Source organism: Salvelinus alpinus, chromosome 11, assembly GCF_045679555.1.
Source record: "Salvelinus alpinus chromosome 11, SLU_Salpinus.1, whole genome shotgun sequence".
NCBI classification, from domain to species: domain Eukaryota; kingdom Metazoa; phylum Chordata; class Actinopteri; order Salmoniformes; family Salmonidae; genus Salvelinus; species Salvelinus alpinus.
This window is the reverse complement of record NC_092096.1, coordinates 74085883-74109262: the sequence shown is the minus strand read 5'-3', so window position 1 is coordinate 74109262 and position 23380 is coordinate 74085883. Positions and strand designations below refer to the sequence as shown.

The window sequence follows — 23380 nt, the reverse complement described above, 5'->3', positions numbered from 1 at the left end:
TAATCCATTTTAGAATAAGGCTGTAACGTAACAAAATGTGTAAAATGTCAAGGGGTCTGAACACTTTCTGAATGCACTGTATGACGTTAAATATATATTTGTTAAATATGTATGATAAATACATATGATAATACATGTATATGATAAATATGTATGATAAATACATATATTAAATATAAATTTAGTTTAATATGTGTGATATATATGATTATCAATATATATACATATATAAATATTTATAAATATATAAATATTTATCATAAGTATGATAAATACATATGAACATATGATAATAAATATATATGATGTTAAATATGTATGATAAATACATATGAACATATGATAATAAATATATATGATGTTAAATATGTATGATAAATACATCTGATGTTAAATGTATATGATAAATACATCTGATGTTATATACTAATCTGTGATGTTGTCTCAGGTGATGATAACCTGTCGGCCTACACTAGTCCTCTACTGCTCGATCTAATAGAATCAGCCATCAAACAGGTAGCTTTCCATTCTCCAGATTCTACTAAATACGCTTTGTGTGTGTTTATCATATGTACAGTGTGAATAATGTATAACATCCTTGTGTGTGTGTGTGTGTGTGTGTGTGTGTGTGTATACATACAGGTGGAGCATCCTAAACACACAGGCCAGACCATCTACAGCCAGGCAGAGAAAGACGGAGGCAGCTGGAAGATGTGAGTAAATCTTATCTTTTACTTTTACATACGGACTTTCTATTTCTCTCTGTCTCTCTCCCTCCCCCTCTCTCCCTCCCCCTCTCTGTCTCTCTCCCTCCCCCTCTCTCCTCTCTCCTCCCCCTCTCTCCCTCCCCCTCGCTCCTCTCTCCTCTCTCCCTCCCCCTCTCCCCTCTCTCCCTCCCCCTCGCTCCTCTCTCCTCTCTCCCTCCCCCTCTCTCCTCCCCCTCTCTCCTCCCCCTCTCCCCTCTCTCCTCCAGTATTAAGCCGTCATATCTGAACAGCGGGGCATATAGTTGATACTAACTCTGTTTCTCTCTCCTCCCCCTCTCTCCCTCTCCCCTCTCTCCTGCAGTATTAAGCCGTCATATCTGAACAGCGGGGCATATAGTTGATACTAACTCTGTTTCTCTCTCCTCCAGTATTAAGCCGTTGTACCTGAACAGCGGGGCGTATAGTTTCACAGCCTTTGGAGGAGTTCCTGCCATGGAGCTACGCTTCAACGAGGTACAACCTTTCCTCTCACTCTACCTCTAATCTCCTCTCTACTCTCACCTCTCTCTACCTCTCCTCTCCTTTCACCTCTCTCTCTATCTCTCCTTTCACCTCTCTCTCTCTACCTCTCCTCTCACCTCTCACCTCTCTCTCTATCTCTACTCTCCTTTCACCCCTCTCTCTACCTCTCCTCTCACCTCTCTCTCTACCTCTCCTCTCACCTCTCTCTCTACATCTCCTCTCACCTACCTCTCCTCTCACCTCTCTCTCTACCTCTCCTCTCACCTCTCTCTACCTCTCCTCTCACCTCTCTCTCTACATCTCCTCTCACCTCTCTCTCTACATCTCCTCTCACCTCTCTCTCTACATCTCCTCTCACCTCTCACCTCTCTCTCTCTACCTCTCCTCTCACCTACCTCTCATCTCACCTCTCTCTCTACCTCTCCTCTCACCTCTCTCTCTACCTCTCCTCTCACCTCTCTCTCTACATCTCCTCTCACCTCTCTCTCTACATCTCCTCTCACCTCTCTCTCTACATCTCCTCTCACCTCTCACCTCTCTCTCTCTACCTCTCCTCTCTCTACATCTCCTCTCACCTCTCTCTCTACATCTCCTCTCACCTCTATCTCTACTCTCCTTTCACCCCGCTCTCTACATCTCCTCTCACCTCTCTCTCTACATCTCCTCTCACCTCTCTCTCTACCTCTCCTCTCTCTACATCTCCTCTCACCTCTCACCTCTCTCTCTATCTCTACTCTCCTTTCACCCCTCTCTCTACCTCTCCTCTCACCTCTCTCTCTACATCTCCTCTCACCTCTCTCTCTACCTCTCCTCTCACCTACCTCTCCTCTCACCTCTCTCTCTACCTCTCCTCTCACCTTTCACTACATCTCCTCTAAACTCACTCCTCTTTCTACATGCTTTTTCTTTCTCTAGGGTCTTTCTCTAGGGTCTTTCTCTAGGGTCTTTCTCTAGGGTCTTTCTCTAGGGTCTTTCTCTAGGGTCTTTCTCTAGGGTCTTTCTCTAGGGTCTTTCTCTAGGGTCTTTCTCTTGAATGCTACAGTGTTTCAGTGATGGTTCAAATAGTGTGTGTCTCTCCAGGACTCCCGCCCCTACCCATTTGTCAACACCCCATTGGACACCCTCGGGCGACTCCAGGAAGTCCTGGGGGGTCGTCTGGGGGTCGTAGGGCGGAGCCTAGGAGAGCTGATTGGTCTGATGGTGCTGCGATTGGCTCACGACCACATCCTGCCTCTACGCATCACTACCTACTCCCATACTGCACTGCAGTTCAGCGCCCAGCTCAACAGGCACTCTGCCGAACTACAGGTATAAACACACTAACCCTCCCCCCTCCAGGCTCGTGGTCTCCCTCCTCCCTCCAGGCTCGTGGTCTCCCTCCCCCCTCCAGGCTCATGGTCTCCCTCCCCCCTCCAGGCTCCTGGTCTCCCTCCCCCCTCCAGGCTCGTGGTCTCCCTCCCCCCTCCAGGCTCGTGGTCTCCCTCCTCCCTCCAGGCTCGTGGTCTCCCTCCCCCTCCAGGCTCATGGTCTCCCTCCTCCCTCCAGGCTCGTGGTCTCCCTCCCCCCTCCAGGCTCGTGGTCTCCCTCCCCCCTCCAGGCTCGTGGTCTCCCTCCCCCCTCCAGGCTCGTGGTCTCCCTCCCCCCTCCAGGCTCCTGGTCTCCCTCCCCCCTCCAGGCTCGTGGTCTCCCTCCCCCCTCCAGGCTCGTGGTCTCCCTCCTCCCTCCAGGCTCGTGGTCTCCCTCCCCCTCCAGGCTCGTGGTCTCCCTCCTCCCTCCAGGCTCGTGGTCTCCCTCCCCCTCCAGGCTCGTGGTCTCCCTCCTCCCTCCAGGCTCGTGGTCTCCCTCCCCCTCCAGGCTGATGGTCTCCCTCCTCCCTCCAGGCTCGTGGTCTCCCTCCCCCCTCCAGGCTCGTGGTCTCCCTCCTCCCTCCAGGCTCGTGGTCTCCCTCCTCCCTCCAGGCTCGTGGTCTCCCTCCCCCCTCCAGGCTCGTGGTCTCCCTCCTCCCTCCAGGCTCGTGGTCTCCCTCCCCCCTCCAGGCTCGTGGTCTCCCTCCTCCCTCCAGGCTCGTGGTCTCCCTCCCCCTCCAGGCTCATGGTCTCCCTCCTCCCTCCAGGCTCGTGGTCTCCCTCCCCCCTCCAGGCTCGTGGTCTCCCTCCCCCCTCCAGGCTCCTGGTCTCCCTCCTCCCTCCAGGCTCGTGGTCTCCCTCCCCCCTCCAGGCTCGTGGTCTCCCTCCCCCCTCCAGGCTCGTGGTCTCCCTCCCCCCTCCAGGCGCGTGGTCTCTCTAAAATTTAAGGAAAATGTTTAGCACACATATCATTTAAAAGTTTGCATTAAGTTGTCTGTAATATACTAAATGTGGCAAAAACGAATGTCGACATCAATAAATGCATTTCAATGAGTCAGAGGCGAAAGACACATTGATTATCGCAGACCAGGCCCACATCCCCGGCACTATAGTGGCTGGCGTGCGGGTTACCTGACAAAACTACCTCGGAGAGTGGATAAATCACCTCCTCTATTGGTGAACGTTCAATCACTGGAGAATAAACTGGAGGAGCATCGTTCGAGACTAGCCTTTTATTTTATTTATCCGTTATTTTACCAGGTAAGTTGACTGAGAACACGTTCTCATTTACAGCAGTGACCTGGGGAATAGTTACAGGGGAGAGGAGGGGGATGAATGAGCCAATTGTAAACTGGGGATTATTAGGTGACCGTGATGGTTGAGGGCCAGATTGGGAATTTAGCCAGGACACAGGGGTTAACACCTTTACTCTTACGATAAGTGCCATGGGATCTTTAATGACCTCAGAGAGTCAGGACACCCGTTTAACGTCCCATCCGAAAGACGGCACCCTACACAGAGCAGTGTCCCCAATCACTGCCCTGGGGCATTGGGATCTTTGTTTAGACCAGAGGAAAGAGTGCCTCCTACTGGCCCTCCAACACCACTTCCAGCAGCATCTGGTCTCCCATCCAGGACCAACCCTGCTTTGCTTCAGAAGCAAGCCAGCAGTGGTATGCAGGGTGGTATGCTGCTGGTATAATGCTGCAGGGTGGTATGCTGCTGGTATGCTGCTGCAGGGTGAAATGCTGCTGGTATGCTGCTGCAGGGTGGTATGCTGCTGGTATGCTGCTGGTATGCTGCTGCAGGGTGGTATGCTGCTGGTATGCTGCTGGTATGCTGCTGCAGGGTGGTATGCTGCTGGTATGCTGCTGGTATGCTGCTGGTATGCTGCTGCAGGGTGGTATGCTGCTGGTATGCTGCTACAGGGTGGTATGCTGCTGGTATGCTGCTGCAGGGTGGTATGCTGCTGGTATGCTGCTGCAGGGTGGTATGCTGCTGGTATGCTGCTGCAGGGTGGTATGCTGCTGGTATGCTGCTACAGGGTGGTATGCTGCTGGTATGCTGCTGCAGGGTGGTATGCTGCTGGTATGCTGCTGCAGGGTGAAATGCTGCTGGTATGCTGCTGCAGGGTGGTATGCTGCTGGTATGCTGCTGGTATGCTGCTGCAGGGTGGTATGCTGCTGGTATGCTGCTGGTATGCTGCTGCAGGGTGGTATGCTGCTGGTATGCTGCTGCAGGGTGGTATGCTGCTGGTATGCTGCTGCAGGGTGGTATGCTGCTGGTATGCTGCTGGTATGCTGCTGGTATGCTGCTGGTATGCTGCTGCAGGGTGAAATGCTGCTGGTCTGCTGCTGCAGGGTGGTATGCTGCTGCAGGGTGAAATGCTGCTGGTATGCTGCTGGTATGCTGCTGCAGGGTGGTATGCTGCTGGTATGCTGCTGGTATGCTGCTGCAGGGTGAAATGCTGCTGGTATGCTGCTGGTATGCTGCTGCAGGGTGGTATGCTGCTGCAGGGTGAAATGCTGCTGGTATGCTGCTGCAGGGTGGTATGCTGCTGGTATGCTGCTGCAGGGTGGTATGCTGCTGGTATGCTGCTGGTATGCTGCTGCAGGGTGGCATGCTGATGGTATGCTGCTGCAGGGTGGTATGCTGCTGCAGGGTGGTATGCTGCTGGTATGCTGCTGCAGGGTGGTATGCTGCTGGTATGCTGCTGCAGGGTGGTATGCTGCTGGTATGCTGCTGGTATGCTGCTCCTATCAACGTGATCTGAAGAACTGTAATATTGTATGTTTCTCTGAGTCGTGGCTGAGGGCATGTCAGATATAAATCTAGCTAGTTTTTCTATACATCGGCAGGACGAAACGGCTGCGTCTGGGAAGCTCAGGAGACAGGTTGTGTGTCTCTTTACCAGCTAGGGCACAATCTCTAATATCCCGGAAGTGTCCAAGTTCAGCTTACCACAGGTAGAATACCTCATGATCAGCTGTAGACCACACTATCTACCAAGACAGTTTTCATCTATATTTTTCATAGCTGTCTATTTACCACCACAAACCAATGCTGACACTAAGTCCAGACTCAACCAGCTGCATAAGACCAGACTCAACTAGCTCTATAAGGCCATAAAGTAAACAAGAAAATGCTCATCCAGAAGCGGCACCCCTAGTGGCCGGGGAATTTAATGCAGGAAAACTGAAGTCTGTTTGACCTCATGTTTACCAGCGTGCCACCTGTGCAACTGGGGGCAAACAACTCTAGACCACCTTTACCCCACACAGAGACACATACAGAGCTCTCCACTTGGCAAATCTGACCATAACAGGAAGTACCAGTGACGCACTCAGTACGGAAATAGTCAGATGAAGCGGATGCTTAGCTACAGGGCTGTTTCACTGGCACAGACAGGAATACAGTGATGCCTCCACCACCATGCTTCACCGTAGGACAGGAATACAGTGATGCCTCCACCACCATGCTTCACCGTAGGACAGGAATACAGTGATGCCTCCACCACCATGCTTCACCGTAGGACAGGAATACAGTGATGCCTCCGACACCATGCTTCACCGTAGGACAGGAATACAGTGATGCCTCCACCACCATGCTTCACCGTAGGACAGGAATACAGTGATGCCTCCACCACCATGCTTCACCGTAGGACAGGAATACAGTGATGCCTCCACCACCATGCTTCACCGTAGGACAGGAATACAGTGATGCCTCCAACACCATGCTTCACCGTAGGACAGGAATAAGGTGATGCCTCCACCACCATGCTTCACCGTAGGACAGGAATACAGTGATGCCTCCACCACCATGCTTCACCGTAGGACAGGAATACAGTGATGCCTCCACAACCAGGCTGCATCTTAGGACAGGAATACAGTGATGCCTCCACCACCATGCTGCATCTTAGGACAGGAATACAGTGATGCCTCCACCACCATGCTTCACCGTAGTCCCGTAGTCCCTAAAACTGTAGTCCCTAAAACATTCAACAACACGAATTACAATTCATACAAATGTCAAACACCCATATAGCATGCTAATGTATAGCTATTTGGCTAACGTTAGCTAGCTTGTTAAATATCAATTTTCTTAAATTAACTTTATGACACAAAAATATGCATAATCATTTGTCTCTACATTACCAACATATTCCTCTGTCATTTTTTCCCCGTGATTCGTTATGAAATTATAATGACTTGCATTTGCTTCTATTGTAGTATTTACATCAACCATCTTCCTGAAGCAACTTTAAAGCCTTGGGTCGCAGAGCTTTATGGGAGCTTTGGGAACCGCTCGATAGAACGTCTGCCAATGATTTAGATATACACTAGATGACTGATAGGGGGCGCCCTGTTGAAGCTACCATGCCTCCATCTTGGCACTCCCCCACCATTGTAAAACATATTTTGGAAGCTATAAAATCAAATTGTATTTGTCAAATGCTTCATAAACACAGGTATGAACTAACAGTGAAATGCTTACTTACTTCCCAACAATGCAGAGAGAAAAAAAGCAAACTAGTAGAAAAATATGAACACAAGGAATGAATACACAACTTGGCCATAAAAACTGGATATCAGAACCGAGTCCATCTGCAGGGGTACGAAGTAGTTGAGGTAGATGCAATATACAGTGCATTCGGAAAGTATTCAGACTCCTTGACTTTTTCCATATTTTGTTACGTTACAGCCTTATTCTAAAATTGATTAAATTAAACACAATACCCCATAATGACATCACAATACCCCATAATGACATCACAATACCCCATAATGACATCACAATACCCCATAATGACATCACAATACCCCATAATGACATCACAATACCCCATAATGACAAAAAGAAAACAGTTTTTTAGAAATGTTTGAAAATGTATAAAAAAATATAAACAGTAATACCTTATTTACATAAGTATTCAGACCCTTTGCTATGAGACTCGAAATTGAGCTCAGGTGCATCCTGTTTCCATTAATCATCCTTGAGATGTTTCTACAACTTGATTGGAGTCCACCTGTGGTAAATTACAAAGATACTGTAAAGAAAATCCAAGATGTCAACCTAGAATTGGACCGAGTTTCTTTACTGTTAGGTCTCCCTAGTAGGCATGTTACTTCTGTGGCTAAGAGGAGGCTTTACAACATATTTACCGTCACAGCGAGGAAAAACATCCTTTTACAGTGGATTAAATGACAAGGTCCCCTTCTATAAAGGATTGGCATAAGATACTAATTGAATGGGTGCCATTAGAATATCTGACATGTACATTACATTGTAAAACAGATCAGTTCTACAACGTGTGGGAACCTTATTTAAATGACCTAGAACCTGATTTATCAGCCGTTTGGCTGCGAGGATTCACTCAGAATGGTGGTGCTCTCAGGATTACACTGTACGTTCCATGTACGTTCCATGTGTTGGACCTAATTCATTTAAACTGAGCTTTTGTGTTTAATTTATGTCTCCCGGGTGGCGCAGTGGTTTAGGGCACTGCATCGCAGTGCTAGCTGCGCCACCAGAGTCTCTGGGTTCGCGCCCAGGCTGGGCTGGGTTCGCGCCCAGGCTCTGTCGCAGCCGGCCGCAACCGGGAGATCTGTGGGGCGACGCACAATTGGCATAGCGTCGTCCAGGTTAGGGAGGGTTTGGCCGGTAGGGAGGGTTTGGCAGGTAGGGATATCCTTGTCTCAGTATGTAAAAAATGTAATAAAATGTATGCACTCTACTGTAAGTCGCTCTGGATAAGAGCGTCTGCTAAATGACTAAAATGTAAATGTAAATGTAATGTCTGTTTGTTCGTAATTTTTTTAATTTTTAAAAATATATATATTTTTTTAAATTAATTTTAATATTTGGAGATAATTCCAATATATACTATAACAAAAATATTGTTGCATGACAAATATACTGAAAGCTTTTTCTGACGACATGTACAGGCATTGTGAAAAACACAAGGCTCGTTGTCAATGAATTGTATCAGCTGGCAGTTTCTGATGTGCACTAGTGATGTCCCATTCCATAGGGTTATTTATCTGTCCCTACACTAGTGATGTCCCATTCCATAGGGTTATTTATCTGTCCCTACACTAGTGATGTCCCATTCCATAGGGTTATTTATCTGTCCCTACACTAGTGATGTCCCATTCCATAGGGTTATTTATCTGTCCCTACACTAGTGATGTCCCATTCCATAGGGTTATTTATCTGTCCCTACACTAGTGATGTCCCATTCCATAGGGTTATTTATCTGTCCCTACACTAGTGATGTCCCATTCCATAGGGTTATTTATCTGTCCCTACACTAGTGATGTCCCATTCCATAGGGTTATTTATCTGTCCCTACACTAGTGATGTCCCATTCCATAGGGTTATTTATCTGTCCCTACACTAGTGATGTCCCATTCCATAGGGTTATTTATCTGTCCCTACACTAGTGATGTCCCATTCCATAGGGTTATTTATCTGTCCCTACACTAGTGATGTCCCATTCCATAGGGTTATTTATCTGTCCCTACACTAGTGATGTCCCATTCCATAGGGTTATTTATCTGTCCCTACACTAGTGATGTCCCATTCCATAGGGTTATTTATCTGTCCCTACACTAGTGATGTCCCATTCCATAGGGTTATTTATCTGTCCCTACACTAGTGATGTCCCATTCCATAGGGTTATTTATCTGTCCCTACACTAGTTGCTCTGTTTTGGAGGGACACTCCCCCACCGAGGGACACTCCCCCACGAGGGACACTCCCCCACTGAGGGACACTCCCCCACGAGGGACACTCCCCCACGAGGGACACTCCCCCACCAAGGGACATTCCCTCACCGAGGGACACTCCCCCACAGAGGGACACTCCCCCACTGGTAAACAAGGGGGACAGTCTAACACTTCTCTCTCTCCCTCCAGGCTCGTGGTCTCTCTCCTCAGTGGGTGTTCAGTGCTAGAGGAGACTACAGCAGAGCAGCTGAGACCATGCAGGAGGCCATACTGAACTCTGATGTACAGGATGAGACCATGACACGGATCTACAACACACGCATAATGAGGGTAGGTAGGCGATATCTGTGTCTGTCTGTCTAATTCTCTGTCTCTGTCTCTGTCTCTCTCTCTCTCTCTCTCTCTCTCTCTCTCTCTCTCTCTCTCTCTCTCTCTCTCTCTCTCTCTCTCTCTTTCTCTCTCTTTCTATCTCTTTCTCTCTTTCTCTCTCTCTCTCTCTCTTTCTCTCTCTCTCTCTGTCAGTCTGTGTGTACCAGTCAAAAGTTTGGACATACCTACTCATTCAAGGGTTTTTCTTTATTTTTACAATTGAGATTGTTTGGGATGAGTTGGACCGCAGAGTGAAGGAAAAGCAGCCAACAAGTGCTCAGCATATGTGGGAACTCCTTCAAGACTGTTGGAAAAGTATTCCAGATGAAGCTGGTTGAGAGAATGCCAAGAGTGTGCAAAGCTGTCATCTAGGCAAAGGGTTGCTACTTTGAAGAATCTCAAATATAAAATATATTTTGATTTGTTTAACACTTTTTTTGGTTACTACATGATTCCATATGTGTTATAGTGTTGATGTCTTCACTATTATTCTACAATATAGAAAATAGTAAAAATAAAGAAAAACCCTTGAATGAGTAGATGTGTCCTAACTTTTGACTGGTACTGTATATATGTAATGTGTGTGTGTGTGTGTTTATATATATAGATAGATAATGGTTATGTGTTTATATATGTATATATGTATATATATATTATGTGTGTATATATGTGTATGTGTATATATATATATATTGTGTGGTTGTATATGTATATATATATATATATATATTGTGTGATTGTATATGTATGTGTATATATATATTGTGTGGTTGTATATGTATATATATATATATTGTGTGGTTGTATATGTATATATATATATATATATATATATATATATAGTGTGGTTGTATATGTATATATATATAGTGTGTGGTTGTATATGTATGTATATATATATATATATATATATATATATATATATATATATATATATATATTGTGTGGTTGTATATGTATGTGTATATATAATGTGTGGTTGTATATGTATGTGTATATATATATATATATATATATATTGTGTGGTTGTATATGTATATATATACATATATATATATTGTGTGGTTGTATATGTATGTGTATATATATATATATATATTGTGTGGTTGTATATGTATATATATATATATATATATATTGTGTGGTTGTATATGTATGTGTATGTATATATTGTGTGGTTGTATATGTATGTGTATATATATATATATATTGTGTGGTTGTATATATATATATATATATATATATATATATTGTGTGGTTGTAGATGTATGTGTGTATATATATTGTGTGGTTCTATATGTATGTGTATATATATATCGTGTGGTTGTATATGTATATATATATATCGTGTGGTTGTATATGTATGTATGTATATATATATATATATTGTGTGGTTGTATATGTATGTGTATATATATATATATATATATATATACATTGTGTGGTTGTATATGTATGTGTATATATATATATATTGTGTGGTTGTATATGTATATATATATATATATATATATTGTGTGGTTGTATATGTATGTGTATATATATATATATATATATTGTGTGGTTGTATATGTATGTGTATATATATATATTGTGTGGTTGTATATGTATGTGTATATATATATATATTGTGTGGTTGTAGATGTATGTGTGTGTATATATATATATTGTGTGGTTGTATATGTATGTGTATATATATATATATTGTGTGGTTGTATATGTATATATATATATTGTGTGGTTGTATATGTATATATATATATTGTGTGGTTGTATATGTATGTGTATATATATATTGTGTGGTTCTATATGTATGTGTATATATATTGTGTGGTTGTATATGTATGTATATATATATATATCGTGTGGTTGTAGATGTATATATATATATATCGTGTGGTTGTATATGTATGTATGTATATATATATATATTGTGTGGTTGTATATGTATGTATATATATATATATTGTGTGGTTGTAGATGTATATATATATATATCGTGTGGTTGTATATGTATGTATGTATATATATATATATTGTGTGGTTGTATATGTATGTGTATATATATATATATATATACATTGTGTGGTTGTATATGTATGTGTATATATATTGTGTGGTTGTATATGTATGTGTATATATATATTGTGTGGTTGTATATGTATATATATTTATATTGTGTGGTTGTATATGTATATATATATATATATCGTGTGGTTGTATATGTATATATATATATATCGTGTGGTTGTATATGTATGTATATATATATATATATATACATTGTGTGGTTGTATATGTATGTGTATATATATATATATATATATTGTGTGGTTGTATATGTATATATATATATATATATATATATATATTGTGTGGTTGTAAATGTATGTGTATATATATATATATATATTGTGTGGTTGTATATGTATGTGTATAAATATATATTGTGTGGTTGTATATGTATGTGTATATATATATATATTGTGTGGTTGTATATGTATGTGTATATATATATATATTGTGTGGTTGTATGTGTATGTGTATATATATATATTGTGCTGTTGTATATGTATGTGTATGTGTATATATATATATATTGTGTGGTTGTGTATGTATGTGTATATATATATATACAGTGGGGAGAACAAGTATTTGAAACACTGCCGATTTTGCAGGTTTTCCAACTTACAAAGCATGTAGAGGTCTGTAATTTTTATCATGGGTACACTTCAACTGTGAGAGACGGAATCTAAAAAAAATCCAGAAAATCACATTGTATGATTTTTAAGACATTAATTAGCATTGTATTGCATGACATAAGTATTTGATACATCAGAAAAGCAGAACTTAATACTTGGTACAGAAACCTTTGTTTGCAATTACAGAGATCATACGTTTCCTGTAGTTCTTGACCAGGTTTGCACACACTGCAGCAGGGATTTTGGCCCACTCCTCCATACAGACCTTCTCCAGATCCTTCAGGTTTCGGGGCTGTGGCTGGGCAATACGGACTTTCAGCTCCCTCCAAAGATTATTATATTGGGTTCAGGTCTGGAGACTGGCTAGGCCACTCCAGGACCTTGAGATGCTTCTAACGGAGCCACTCCTTAATTACCCTGGCTGTGTGTTTCGGGTCGTTGTCATGCTGGAAGACCCATCTTCAATGCTCTTACTGAGGGAAGGAGGTTGTTGGCCAAGATCTCGCGATACATGGCCCCATCCATCCTCCCCTCAATACGGTGCAGTCGTCCTGTCCCCTTTGCAGAAAAGCATCCCCAAAGAATGATGTTTCCACCTCCATGCTTCATGGTTGGGATGGTGTTCTTGGGGTTGTACTCATCCTTCTTCTTCCTCCAAACACGGCGAGTGGAGTTTAGACCAAAAAGCTCTATTTTTGTCTCATCAGACCACATGACCTTCTCCCATTCCTCCTCTGGATCATCCAGATGGTCATTGGCAAACTTCAGACGGGCCTGGACATGAGCTGGCTTGAGCAGGGGGACCTTAGGTGCGCTGCAGGATTTTAGTGTGTTACTAATGGTTTTCTTTGAGACTGTGGTCCCAGCTCTCTTCAGGTCATTGACCAGGTCCTGCCGTGTAGTTCTGGGCTGATCCCTCACCTTCCTCATGATCATTGATGCCCCACGAGGTGAGATCTTTCATGGAGCCCCAGACCGAGGGTGATTGACCGTCATCTTGAACTTCTTCCATTTTCTAATAATTGCGCCAACAGTTGTTGCCTTCTCACCAAGCTGCTTGCCTATTGTCCTGTAGCCCATCCCAGCCTTGTGCAGGTCTACAATTTTATCCCTGATGTCCTTACACAGCTCGCTGGTCTTGGCCATTGTGGAGAGGTTGGAGTCTGTTTGATTGAGTGTGTGGACAGGTGTCTTTTATACAGGTAACGAGTTCAAACAGGTGCAGTTAATACAGGTAATGAGTGGAGAACAGGAGGGCTTCTTAAAGAAAAACTAACAGGTCTGTGAGAGCCGGAATTCCTACTGGTTGGTAGGTGATAAAATACTTATGTCATGCAATAAAATGCAAATTAATTACTTAAAAATCATACAATGTGATTTTCTGGATTTTTGTTTTAGATTCCGTCTCTCACAGTTGAAGTGTACCTGTGATAAAAATTACAGACCTCTACATGCTTTGTAAGTAGGAAAACCTGCAAAATCGGCAGTGTATCAAATACTTGTTCTCCCCACTGTATATTGTGTGGTTGTATATGTATGTGTATATATATATATATTGTGTGTGTGTTTATATACACTACTGCTCAAAAGTTTGGGGTCACTTCGAAATATCCTCGTTTTTGAAAGAAAAATATTTTTTTTGTCCATTAAAATAACATCAAATTGATGAGAAATACAGTGTAGACATTGTTAATGTTGTAAATGACTATTGTAGCTGGAAACGGCTGATATTTAATGGAATATCTACATAGGCGTACAGAGGCCCATTATCAGCAACCATCACTCCTGTGTTCCAATGGCACGTTGTGTTAGCTAATCCAAGTAGATCATTTTAAAAGGCTAATTGATCATTAGAAAACCCTTTTGCAATTATGTTAGCACAGCTGAAAACAGTCGTTCTGATTAAAGAAGGAATACAATTGGACCTTCTTTAGACTAGTTGAGTATCTGGAGCATCAGCATTTGTGGGTTCGATTACAGGCTCAAAATGGCTAGAAACAAAGACCTTTCTTCTGAAACGCGTCAGTTTATTCTTGTTCTGAGAAATGAAGGCTATTCCATGCAAGAAATTGCCAAGAAACTGAAGATCTCGTACAGCGCTGTGTACTACTCCCTTCACAGAACAGAGCAAACTGTCTCTAACCAGAATAGAAAGAGGAGTGGGAGGCCCCGGTGCACAACTGAGCAAGAGGACAAGTACATTAGAGTGTCTAGTTGGAGAAACAGACGCCTCACAAGTCCTCAACTGGCAGCTTCATTAAACAGTACCCACTCAACAGTGAAGAGGCGACTCCGGGATGTTGGCCTTCTAGGCAGAGTTGCAAAGAAAAAAGCCATATCTCAGACTGGCCAATAAAAAGAAAATATTAAGATGGGCAAAAGAACACATACACTGGACAGAGGAACTCTGACTAGAAGGCCAGCATCCCGGAGTCGCCTCTTCACTGTTGACGTTGAGACTGGTGTTTTGGGGGTACTATTTTGAGCCTGTAATCGAATCCACAAATGCTGACGCTCCAGATACTCAACCAGTTTAAAGAAGGACAGTTTTATTGCTTCTTTAATCAGGACAACAGTTTTCAGCTGTGCTAACATAATTGCAAAAGGGTTTTCTAATGATCAATTAGCCTTTTAAAATGATCTACTTGGATTAGCTAACACAACGTGCCATTGGAACACAGGAGTGATGGTTGCTGATAATGGGCCTCTGTACGCCTATGTAGATATTCTATAAAACATCTGCCGTTTCCAGCTACAATAGTCATTTACAACATTAACAATGTCTTCACTGTATTTCTGATCAATTTAATGTTATTTTAATGGATAAAAAAATGTGCTTTTCTTTAAAAAACAAGGACATTTCTAAGTCTCCCCAAACTTTTGAACGGTAGTGTATATAATATGTGTGTTTTTATATAATATATCAGTGGTGGGCCGTCAGGGCCTGCAAGGCCTTCTCTGCTGGCCTAAACATCATCAGAATATATATATTTTTTAAAATATATTTTCCCACAAATATGTATTAAATTATTCCCCAGAGTAAGAGTTATACTCTTCATTTCATAGATTTCCTCTTGGTTGCACTGCTTCCAGCCCCAGGTTGAGATTTGGAGGGCTGGTCTTTATGTTAGATCTTTTATCCAATCATATTCAGCCATCATGTGTTGCCAGGGGTCTAAAATCTGCCCTCAGGCCTTCAGAATCAACAGTGCGGGCGCTTGTAGCTTAAAGTGAATGGAAATTAAAATTTTGTGTCAACCAATCAGCTTTAGAGTTGGCTATTATACGCCTGCTGGCTGGCTCCAGTGTTACACAGGAGCCAGCTAGCAGGCGTAGTGCGTCCACGTCTTTTGATTGGATTACCAATATTGAGAGGCAGGTCCTATGGGCAGGTCTATGCAGATCTAGGAAACTGAATTTGATAAACGAATTAATTCGCGTTCTACTAAGCTGTTTTTTCAACCCACAATGGCGGAAGGAGGAGAAGATATCGATTTGGTCGAGGATATAATTATAACGCCATTCTCAAGACGAACTTTTCAAGAAAAGTTAGACATTGTAAGGAGAGGTCGCCCGACGCCACAAAGCCTGTCACAGGCGGGAAAGGTTCGTTCGCTCGCCACTTTCAAAGTTTCAACTACGAGCGCTGTCAATTGCTCACAGGCTCCGAGAAGCACTGCAAACTGTACTGCTGGGAATGCCTATTATTTGCAAGTGATCGATTTGGTGTTTGGAGCCACACTGGCTTTGCAAACTTGAGTTGTCTGTTAAACACTGTTTACCCAAAAATGTCAATTTGTCAATTTCAAGGTGACGCAACGCCTGGTTATACTGCGTTTCTGTCTAAATGTATAGTGTCTAGAGCCATGGCATAATGATGGTAATAAGAGGTGGATTAATTCGGGTGGGACTGTGTAGTACCTCACTGAAGGCCTAGGCCCCAGGCCCACGGCACGCCACTGTAATATATATATATATAATATGTGTGTATACAGTATATACACTATGTAATGTGTGTGTTTTATATAATATATATATATAATGTGTGTGTATATATACACTATGTAATGTGTGTAACGTGTTTCTACAGGTAGAGTATTACTTCCTGTCCCAGTACGTGTCTGTGGTTGAGACGCCATTCCGTCACGTTGTGCACGGTCGGGGGGAACACACTCTGAGTGCTCTCAGCGAACACCTTTCCCTACTGACCTCCGACCCCAGGCGCTTCAACGAGGCCCTTTTCCGACGGCAACTCGCCCTGTTCACCTGGACGCTGCAGGGAGCCGCCAACGCTCTGAGCGGAGACATCTGGAACATAGACAATGTCTTCTAACACAGACACATGTAGAGATGCACACTACACGCTACACACTACACACTATACACTACACACTACACACTATACACACTATACACACACACACACACACACACACACACACACACACACACACACACACACACACACACACACACACACACACACACACACACACACACACACACACACACACACACACACACACACACTACACACACTATACACACACATTACACAAACTACGCACACACACACTACACACACACACACACACACACACACACACACACACACACACACACACACACACACACACACACACACACACACACACACACACACACACACACATTACACACACACACACACAGTATACACACACTACACACACACACACACTATACACACACATTACACACACATTACACACACACTACGCACACATTACACAAACTACGCACACACACACACACACACTACACACTATACACACACACACACACACACACACACACACACACACACACACACACACACACACACACACACACACACACACACACACACACACACACACACACACACACACACACACACACACACACACAAAGTATACACACACTACACACACACACACTATACACACACATTACACACACACTACATATACAGACACCTCTCTGTGCTGTTTGTATTCTGGTGTAGGCAGACAGACACCTCTCTGACCTGTCAGTATTTCTGGTGTAGGCAGACAGACACCTCTCTCTCTTCTCTGAGGGTGTAGGCAGATAGACACCTCTCTCTCTTCTCTGAGGGTGTAGGCAGACAGACACCTCTCTCTCTTCTTTGAGGGTGTAGGCAGACAGACACCTCTCTCTCCTCTCTGAGGGTGCAGGCAGACAGACACCTATCTCTCCTCTCTGAGGGTGTAGGCAGACAGACACCTATCTCTCTTCTCTGAGGGTGTAGGCAGATAGACACCTCTCTCTCTTCTCTGAGGGTGTAGGCAGACAGACACCTCTCTCTCTTCTTTGATGGTGTAGGCAGACAGACACCTCTCTCTCCTCTCTGAGGGTGCAGGCAGACAGACACCTATCTCTCCTCTCTGAGGGTGTAGGCAGACAGACACCTCTCTCTCCTCTCTGAGGGTGCAGGCAGACAGACACCTATCTCTCCTCTCTGAGGGTGTAGGCAGACAGACACCTCTCTCTCTTCTTTGAGGGTGTAGGCAGACAGACACCTCTCTCTCTTCTGTGTGTCTAATTCATCTGAGTGTGTGTCTCAAATGGCACACTGTTCATTATGTAGTCTACTGCATAGGGCTCTAGTCCAGTCTAGTATTCTATATAGGGCTCTAGTCCAGTCTAGGGTACTATATAGGGCTCTAGTCCAGTCTAGGGTACTATATAGGGCTCTCGACCAGTCTAGTGTACTATATAGGGCTCTAGTCCAGTCTAGTGTACTATATAGGGCTCTAGACCAGTCTAGTATACTATATAGGGCTCTAGTCCAGTCTAGTGTACTATATAGGGCTCTAGACCAGTCTACTATACTATAGGGCTCTAGACCAATCTAGTGTACTATATAGGGCTCTCGACCAGTCTAGTGTACTATATAGGGCTCTAGTCCAGTCTAGGGTACTATATAGGGCTCTAGACCAGTCTAGTGTACTATATAGGGCTCTAGACCAGTCTAGTGTACTATATAGGGCTCTAGTCCAGTCTAGTGTACTATATAGGGCTCTAGTCCAGTCTAGTGTACTATATAGGGCTCTCGACCAGTCTAGTGTACTCTATAGGGCTCTAGTCCAGTCTAGGGTACTATATAGGACTCTAGACCAGTCTAGTATACTATATAGGGCTCTAGTCCAGTCTAGTGTACTATATAGGGCTCTAGTCCAGTCTAGGGTACTATATAGGGCTCTAGTCCAGTCTAGGGTACTATATAGGGCTCTAGTCCAGTCTAGTATACTATAGGGCTCTAGTCCAGTCTAGTGTACTATATAGGGCTCTAGTCCAGTCTAGTGTACTATATAGGGCTCTAGTCCAGTCTAGTATACTATAGGGCTCTAGTCCAGTCTAGTGTACTATATAGGGCTCTAGTCCAGTCTAGTGTACTATATAGGGCTCTAGTCCAGTCTAGTATACTATAGGGCTCTAGTCCAGTCTAGTGTACTATATAGGGCTCTAGTCCAGTCTAGGGTACTATATAGGGCTCTAGTCCAGTCTAGTGTACTATATAGGGCTCTAGTCCAGTCTAGTATACTATAGGGCTCTAGTCCAGTCTAGTGTACTATATAGGGCTCTAGACCAGTCTAGGGTACTATATAGGGCTCTAGACCAGTCTAGTATACTATAGGGCTCTAGTCCAGTCTAGTATACTATAGGGCTCTAGTCCAGTCTAGTATACTATATAGGGCTCTAGACCAGTCTAGTGTACTATATAGGGCTCTAGACCAGTCTAGTATACTATATAGGGCTCTAGACCAGTCTAGTATACTATAGGGCTCTAGTCCAGTCTAGTATACTATATAGGGCTCTAGTCCAGTCTAGTGTACTATATAGGGCTCTAGACCAGTCTAGTATACTATAGGGCTCTAGTCCAGTCTAGTATACTATATAGGGCTCTAGACCAGTCTAGTATACTATAGGCCTCTAGACCAGTCTAGTATACTATATAGGGATCTAGACCAGTCTAGTATACTATAGGGCTCTAGTCCAGTCTAGGGTACTATATAGGGCTCTAGACCAGTCTAGTATACTATAGGGCTCTAGACCAATCTAGTATACTATAGGGCTCTAGTCCAGTCTAGTATACTATATAGGGCTCTAGTCCAGTGTAGTGTACTATATAGGGCTCTAGTCCAGTCTAGTATACTATATAGGGCTCTAGACCAGTCTAGTATACTATAGGGCTCTAGACCAATCTAGTATACTATAGGGCTCTAGTCCAGTCTAGTGTACTATATAGGGCTCTAGTCCAGTCTAGTGTACTATATAGGGCTCTAGTCCAGTCTAGTATACTATATAGGGCTCTAGACCAGTCTAGTATACTATAGGGCTCTAGACCAATCTAGTATACTATAGGGCTCTAGTCCAGTCTAGGGTACTATATAGGGCTCTAGACCAGTCTAGTATACTATATAGGGCTCTAGACCAGTCTAGGGTACTATATAGGGATCTAGACCAGTCTAGTATACTATAGGGCTCTAGACCAGTCTAGTATTCTATATAGGGCTCTAGTCCAGTCTAGTATACTATATAGGGCTCTAGACCAGTCTAGTATACTATATAGGGCTCTAGTCCAGTCTAGTATACTATATAGGGCTCTAGTCCAGTCTAGTGTACTATATAGGGCTCTAGTCCAGTCTAGTGTACTATATAGGGCTCTAGACCAGTCTAGTATACTATATAGGGCTCTAGTCCAGTCTAGTATACTATATAGGGCTCTAGTCCAGTCTAGTGTACTATATAGGGCTCTAGTCCAGTCTAGTATACTATATAGGGCTCTAGACCAGTCTAGTATACTATAGGGCTCTAGACCAATCTAGTATACTATAGGGCTCTAGTCCAGTCTAGGGTACTATATAGGGCTCTAGTCCAGTCTAGGGTACTATATAGGGCTCTAGTCCAGTCTAGTGTACTATATAGGGCTCTAGACCAGTCTAGTATACTATATAGGGCTCTAGTCCAGTCTAGTATACTATAGGGCTCTAGTCCAGTCTAGTATACTATATAGGGCTCTAGACCAGTCTAGTATACTATATAGGGCTCTAGTCCAGTCTAGTGTACTATATAGGGCTCTAGACCAGTCTAGTATACTATATAGGGCTCTAGTCCAGTCTAGTATACTATAGGGCTCTAGACCAGTCTAGTATACTATATAGGGCTCTAGTCCAGTCTAGTGTACTATATAGGGCTCTAGTCCAGTCTAGTGTACTATATAGGGCTCTAGTCCAGTCTAGGGTACTATATAGGGCTCTAGACCAGTCTAGTGTACTATATAGGGCTCTAGTCCAGTCTAGTGTACTATATAGGGCTCTAGTCCAGTCTAGGGTACTATATAGGGCTCTAGTCCAGTCTAGTGTACTATATAGGGCTCTAGTCCAGTCTAGTGTACTATATAGGGCTCTAGTCCAGTCTAGGGTACTATATAGGGCTCTAGACCAGTCTAGTATACTATATAGGGCTCTAGTCCAGTCTAGTGTACTATATAGGGCTCTAGGCCTGTCTAGTATACTATATAGGGCTCTAGTCCAGTCTAGGGTACTATATAGGGCTCTAGACCAGTCTAGTATACTATATAGGGCTCTAGTCCAGTCTAGTGTACTATATAGGGCTCTAGTCCAGTCTAGTGTACTATATAGGGCTCTAGACCAGTCTAGGGTACTATATAGGGCTCTAGACCAGTCTAGTATACTATATAGGGCTCTAGTCCAGTCTAGTGTACTATATAGGGCTCTAGACCAGTCTAGTATACTATATAGGGCTCTAGACCAGTCTAGTATACTATATAGGGCTCTAGACCAGTCTAGTATACTATATAGGGCTCTAGACCAGTCTAGTATGCTATATAGGGCTCTAGACCAGTCTAGTATACTATATAGGGCTCTAGACCAGTCTAGTATACTATATAGGGCTCTAGTCCAGTCTAGTGTACTATATAGGGCTCTAGACCAGTCTAGTATACTATATAGGGCTCTAGACCAGTCTAGTGTACTATATAGGGCTCTAGACCAGTCTAGTATACTATATAGGGCTCTAGTCCAGTCTAGTGTACTATATAGGGCTCTAGTCCAGTCTAGTGTACTATATAGGGCTCTAGACCAGTCTAGTATACTATATAGGGCTCTAGACCAGTCTAGTATACTATATAGGGCTCTAGACCAGTCTAGTATACTATAGGGCTCTAGACCAGTCTAGTGTACTATATAGGGCTCTAGACCAGTCTAGTATACTATATAGGGCTCTAGACCAGTCTAGTATACTATAGGGTTCTAGACCAGTCTAGTGTACTATATAGGGCTCTAGACCAGTCTAGTATACTATATAGTGCTCTAGACCAGTCTAGTATACTATAGGGCTCTAGACCAGTCTAGTATACTATATAGGGATCTAGACCAGTCTAGTATACTATAGGGCTCTAGTCCAGTCTAGTGTACTATTTAGGGCTCTAGACCAGTCTAGTATATTATATAGGGCTCTAGACCAGTCTAGTATACTATAGGGCTCTAGACCAGTCTAGTATACTATAGGGCTCTAGACCAGTCTAGTATACTATATAGGGCTCTAGACCAGTCTAGTATACTATAGGGCTCTAGACCAGTCTAGTATACTATAGGGCTCTAGACCAGTCTAGTATACTATTGGGCTCTAGACCAGTCTAGTATACTATAGGGCTCTAGTCCAGTCTAGTATACTATATAGGGATCTAGACCAGTCTAGTATACTATAGGGCTCTAGTCCAGTCTAGTGTACTATATAGGGCTCTAGACCAGTCTAGTATACTATAGGGCTCTAGTCCAGTCTAGTGTACTATATAGGGCTCTAGACCAGTCTAGTGTACTATATAGGGCTCTAGACCAGTCTAGTATACTATATAGCGTGCAGGGTGTTATTTGGGATTGCTCCTGAGCGTGTGTGATTCTTTAGTATTTCCTCTCCATGACGACCTGGTTGCTCCTCCATATCTGAGCCCCAAATGGCTCCCTATTGCCTATATGACACTCTGGTAATGAGTGTAATGCGCTCTATAGGGAATAGGGTACCGTTGGGACTCACCCTATAGGATCCTGTTACTTCTATAGACACTGTCCTAGGATCAGTTTGGTACTCTCTCTGCCTGGTTTTCGGGCTTAGAGTGGTGCCGGGTGAGCTGGTCCTAGATCAGCCGTTAGGGTTAGTTACGACCTCCAGGTTTCTGATGTAACAGTGATTATCGGGGGCAGTGACTCCCATAATTATGACAGTTATACAGTACTGTCCTCCAATCAAACAGCAGTATCTGCTATCAATCAACCCTCATGTCACAAACGCGGGAGTGGGGCTTAAATGTTGAAGGTGAAAGGTCAAGCCAGGTGACCTGATTTGTTCAATGGAGCCTGGGTATTATTTTGCTGACGCCTCCGCGTTCCTCTGAGAATGACCTTAGAACCCTGACCTCCTTGTTTGTGACATCACGGGTCACTGCCTAGCCAGTGTTGTTGAGGACTGTGGAGTGTTTTGCTACTTTGTCCCAATAAAGTATTTTGTTCTTGTATCATAACCACCCTGTGTCTGTGTCTGACCGAACCTCAAATGTCTGTCCTCGTGTCCTCTCCTCCCCTCCTTCACTAACTTCCTACACAGTCATAAAAATACATCATAAAACCACTTGGGCAGATTTAAAACATTTTATTGAAGAACAACAACAATTATTTCAACGTATATGTATATGTGACGTCACACAACTGTAATACACATTAGTGCAACTGTAAAACATCATCTGCCAAGAGTCAAACATCAATGTCAACTGTTTACTGAAACAGTCTTCCTGAGAGACTACAGATCAAGTCACTGGATAGATTAGTCATGTCTGTCTGTCTGGCGACGTGGTCTGATGTCTCTGGGCTCCATTAGTCATCCTGGGATCTTGTTGGTCTGTGGGGTCGTCTCGTCTCCCCTGGCAGGGCTGCGAGTTCAGAACC

The 23380-nt window shown here is 43.5% G+C and overlaps 1 protein-coding gene across 5 annotated transcripts in view; it reads left to right on the top strand.

The window, feature by feature from the left end:
• Positions 1–18101, top strand: part of tfr2 (transferrin receptor 2) — a 93125-nt gene extending 75024 nt beyond the window's left edge. For 4 of the 5 annotated variants that reach the window (XM_071334238.1, XM_071334239.1, XM_071334240.1 and 1 more), the window contains 6 exons: positions 449–516; positions 643–713; positions 1136–1220; positions 2310–2537; positions 9493–9637; positions 16469–18100. In XM_071334238.1, the coding sequence (XP_071190339.1) occupies positions 449–516; positions 643–713; positions 1136–1220; positions 2310–2537; positions 9493–9637; positions 16469–16707 (836 nt within the window). In that variant the 3' untranslated portion in view covers positions 16708–18100. Of the gene's footprint in view, positions 1–448; positions 517–642; positions 714–1135; positions 1221–2309; positions 2538–9492; positions 9638–16464 lie in introns of all 5 variants that reach the window. The other variant, XM_071334241.1, reaches the window with a different exon arrangement.
• Positions 18102–23380: the final 5279 nt, after the last annotated feature.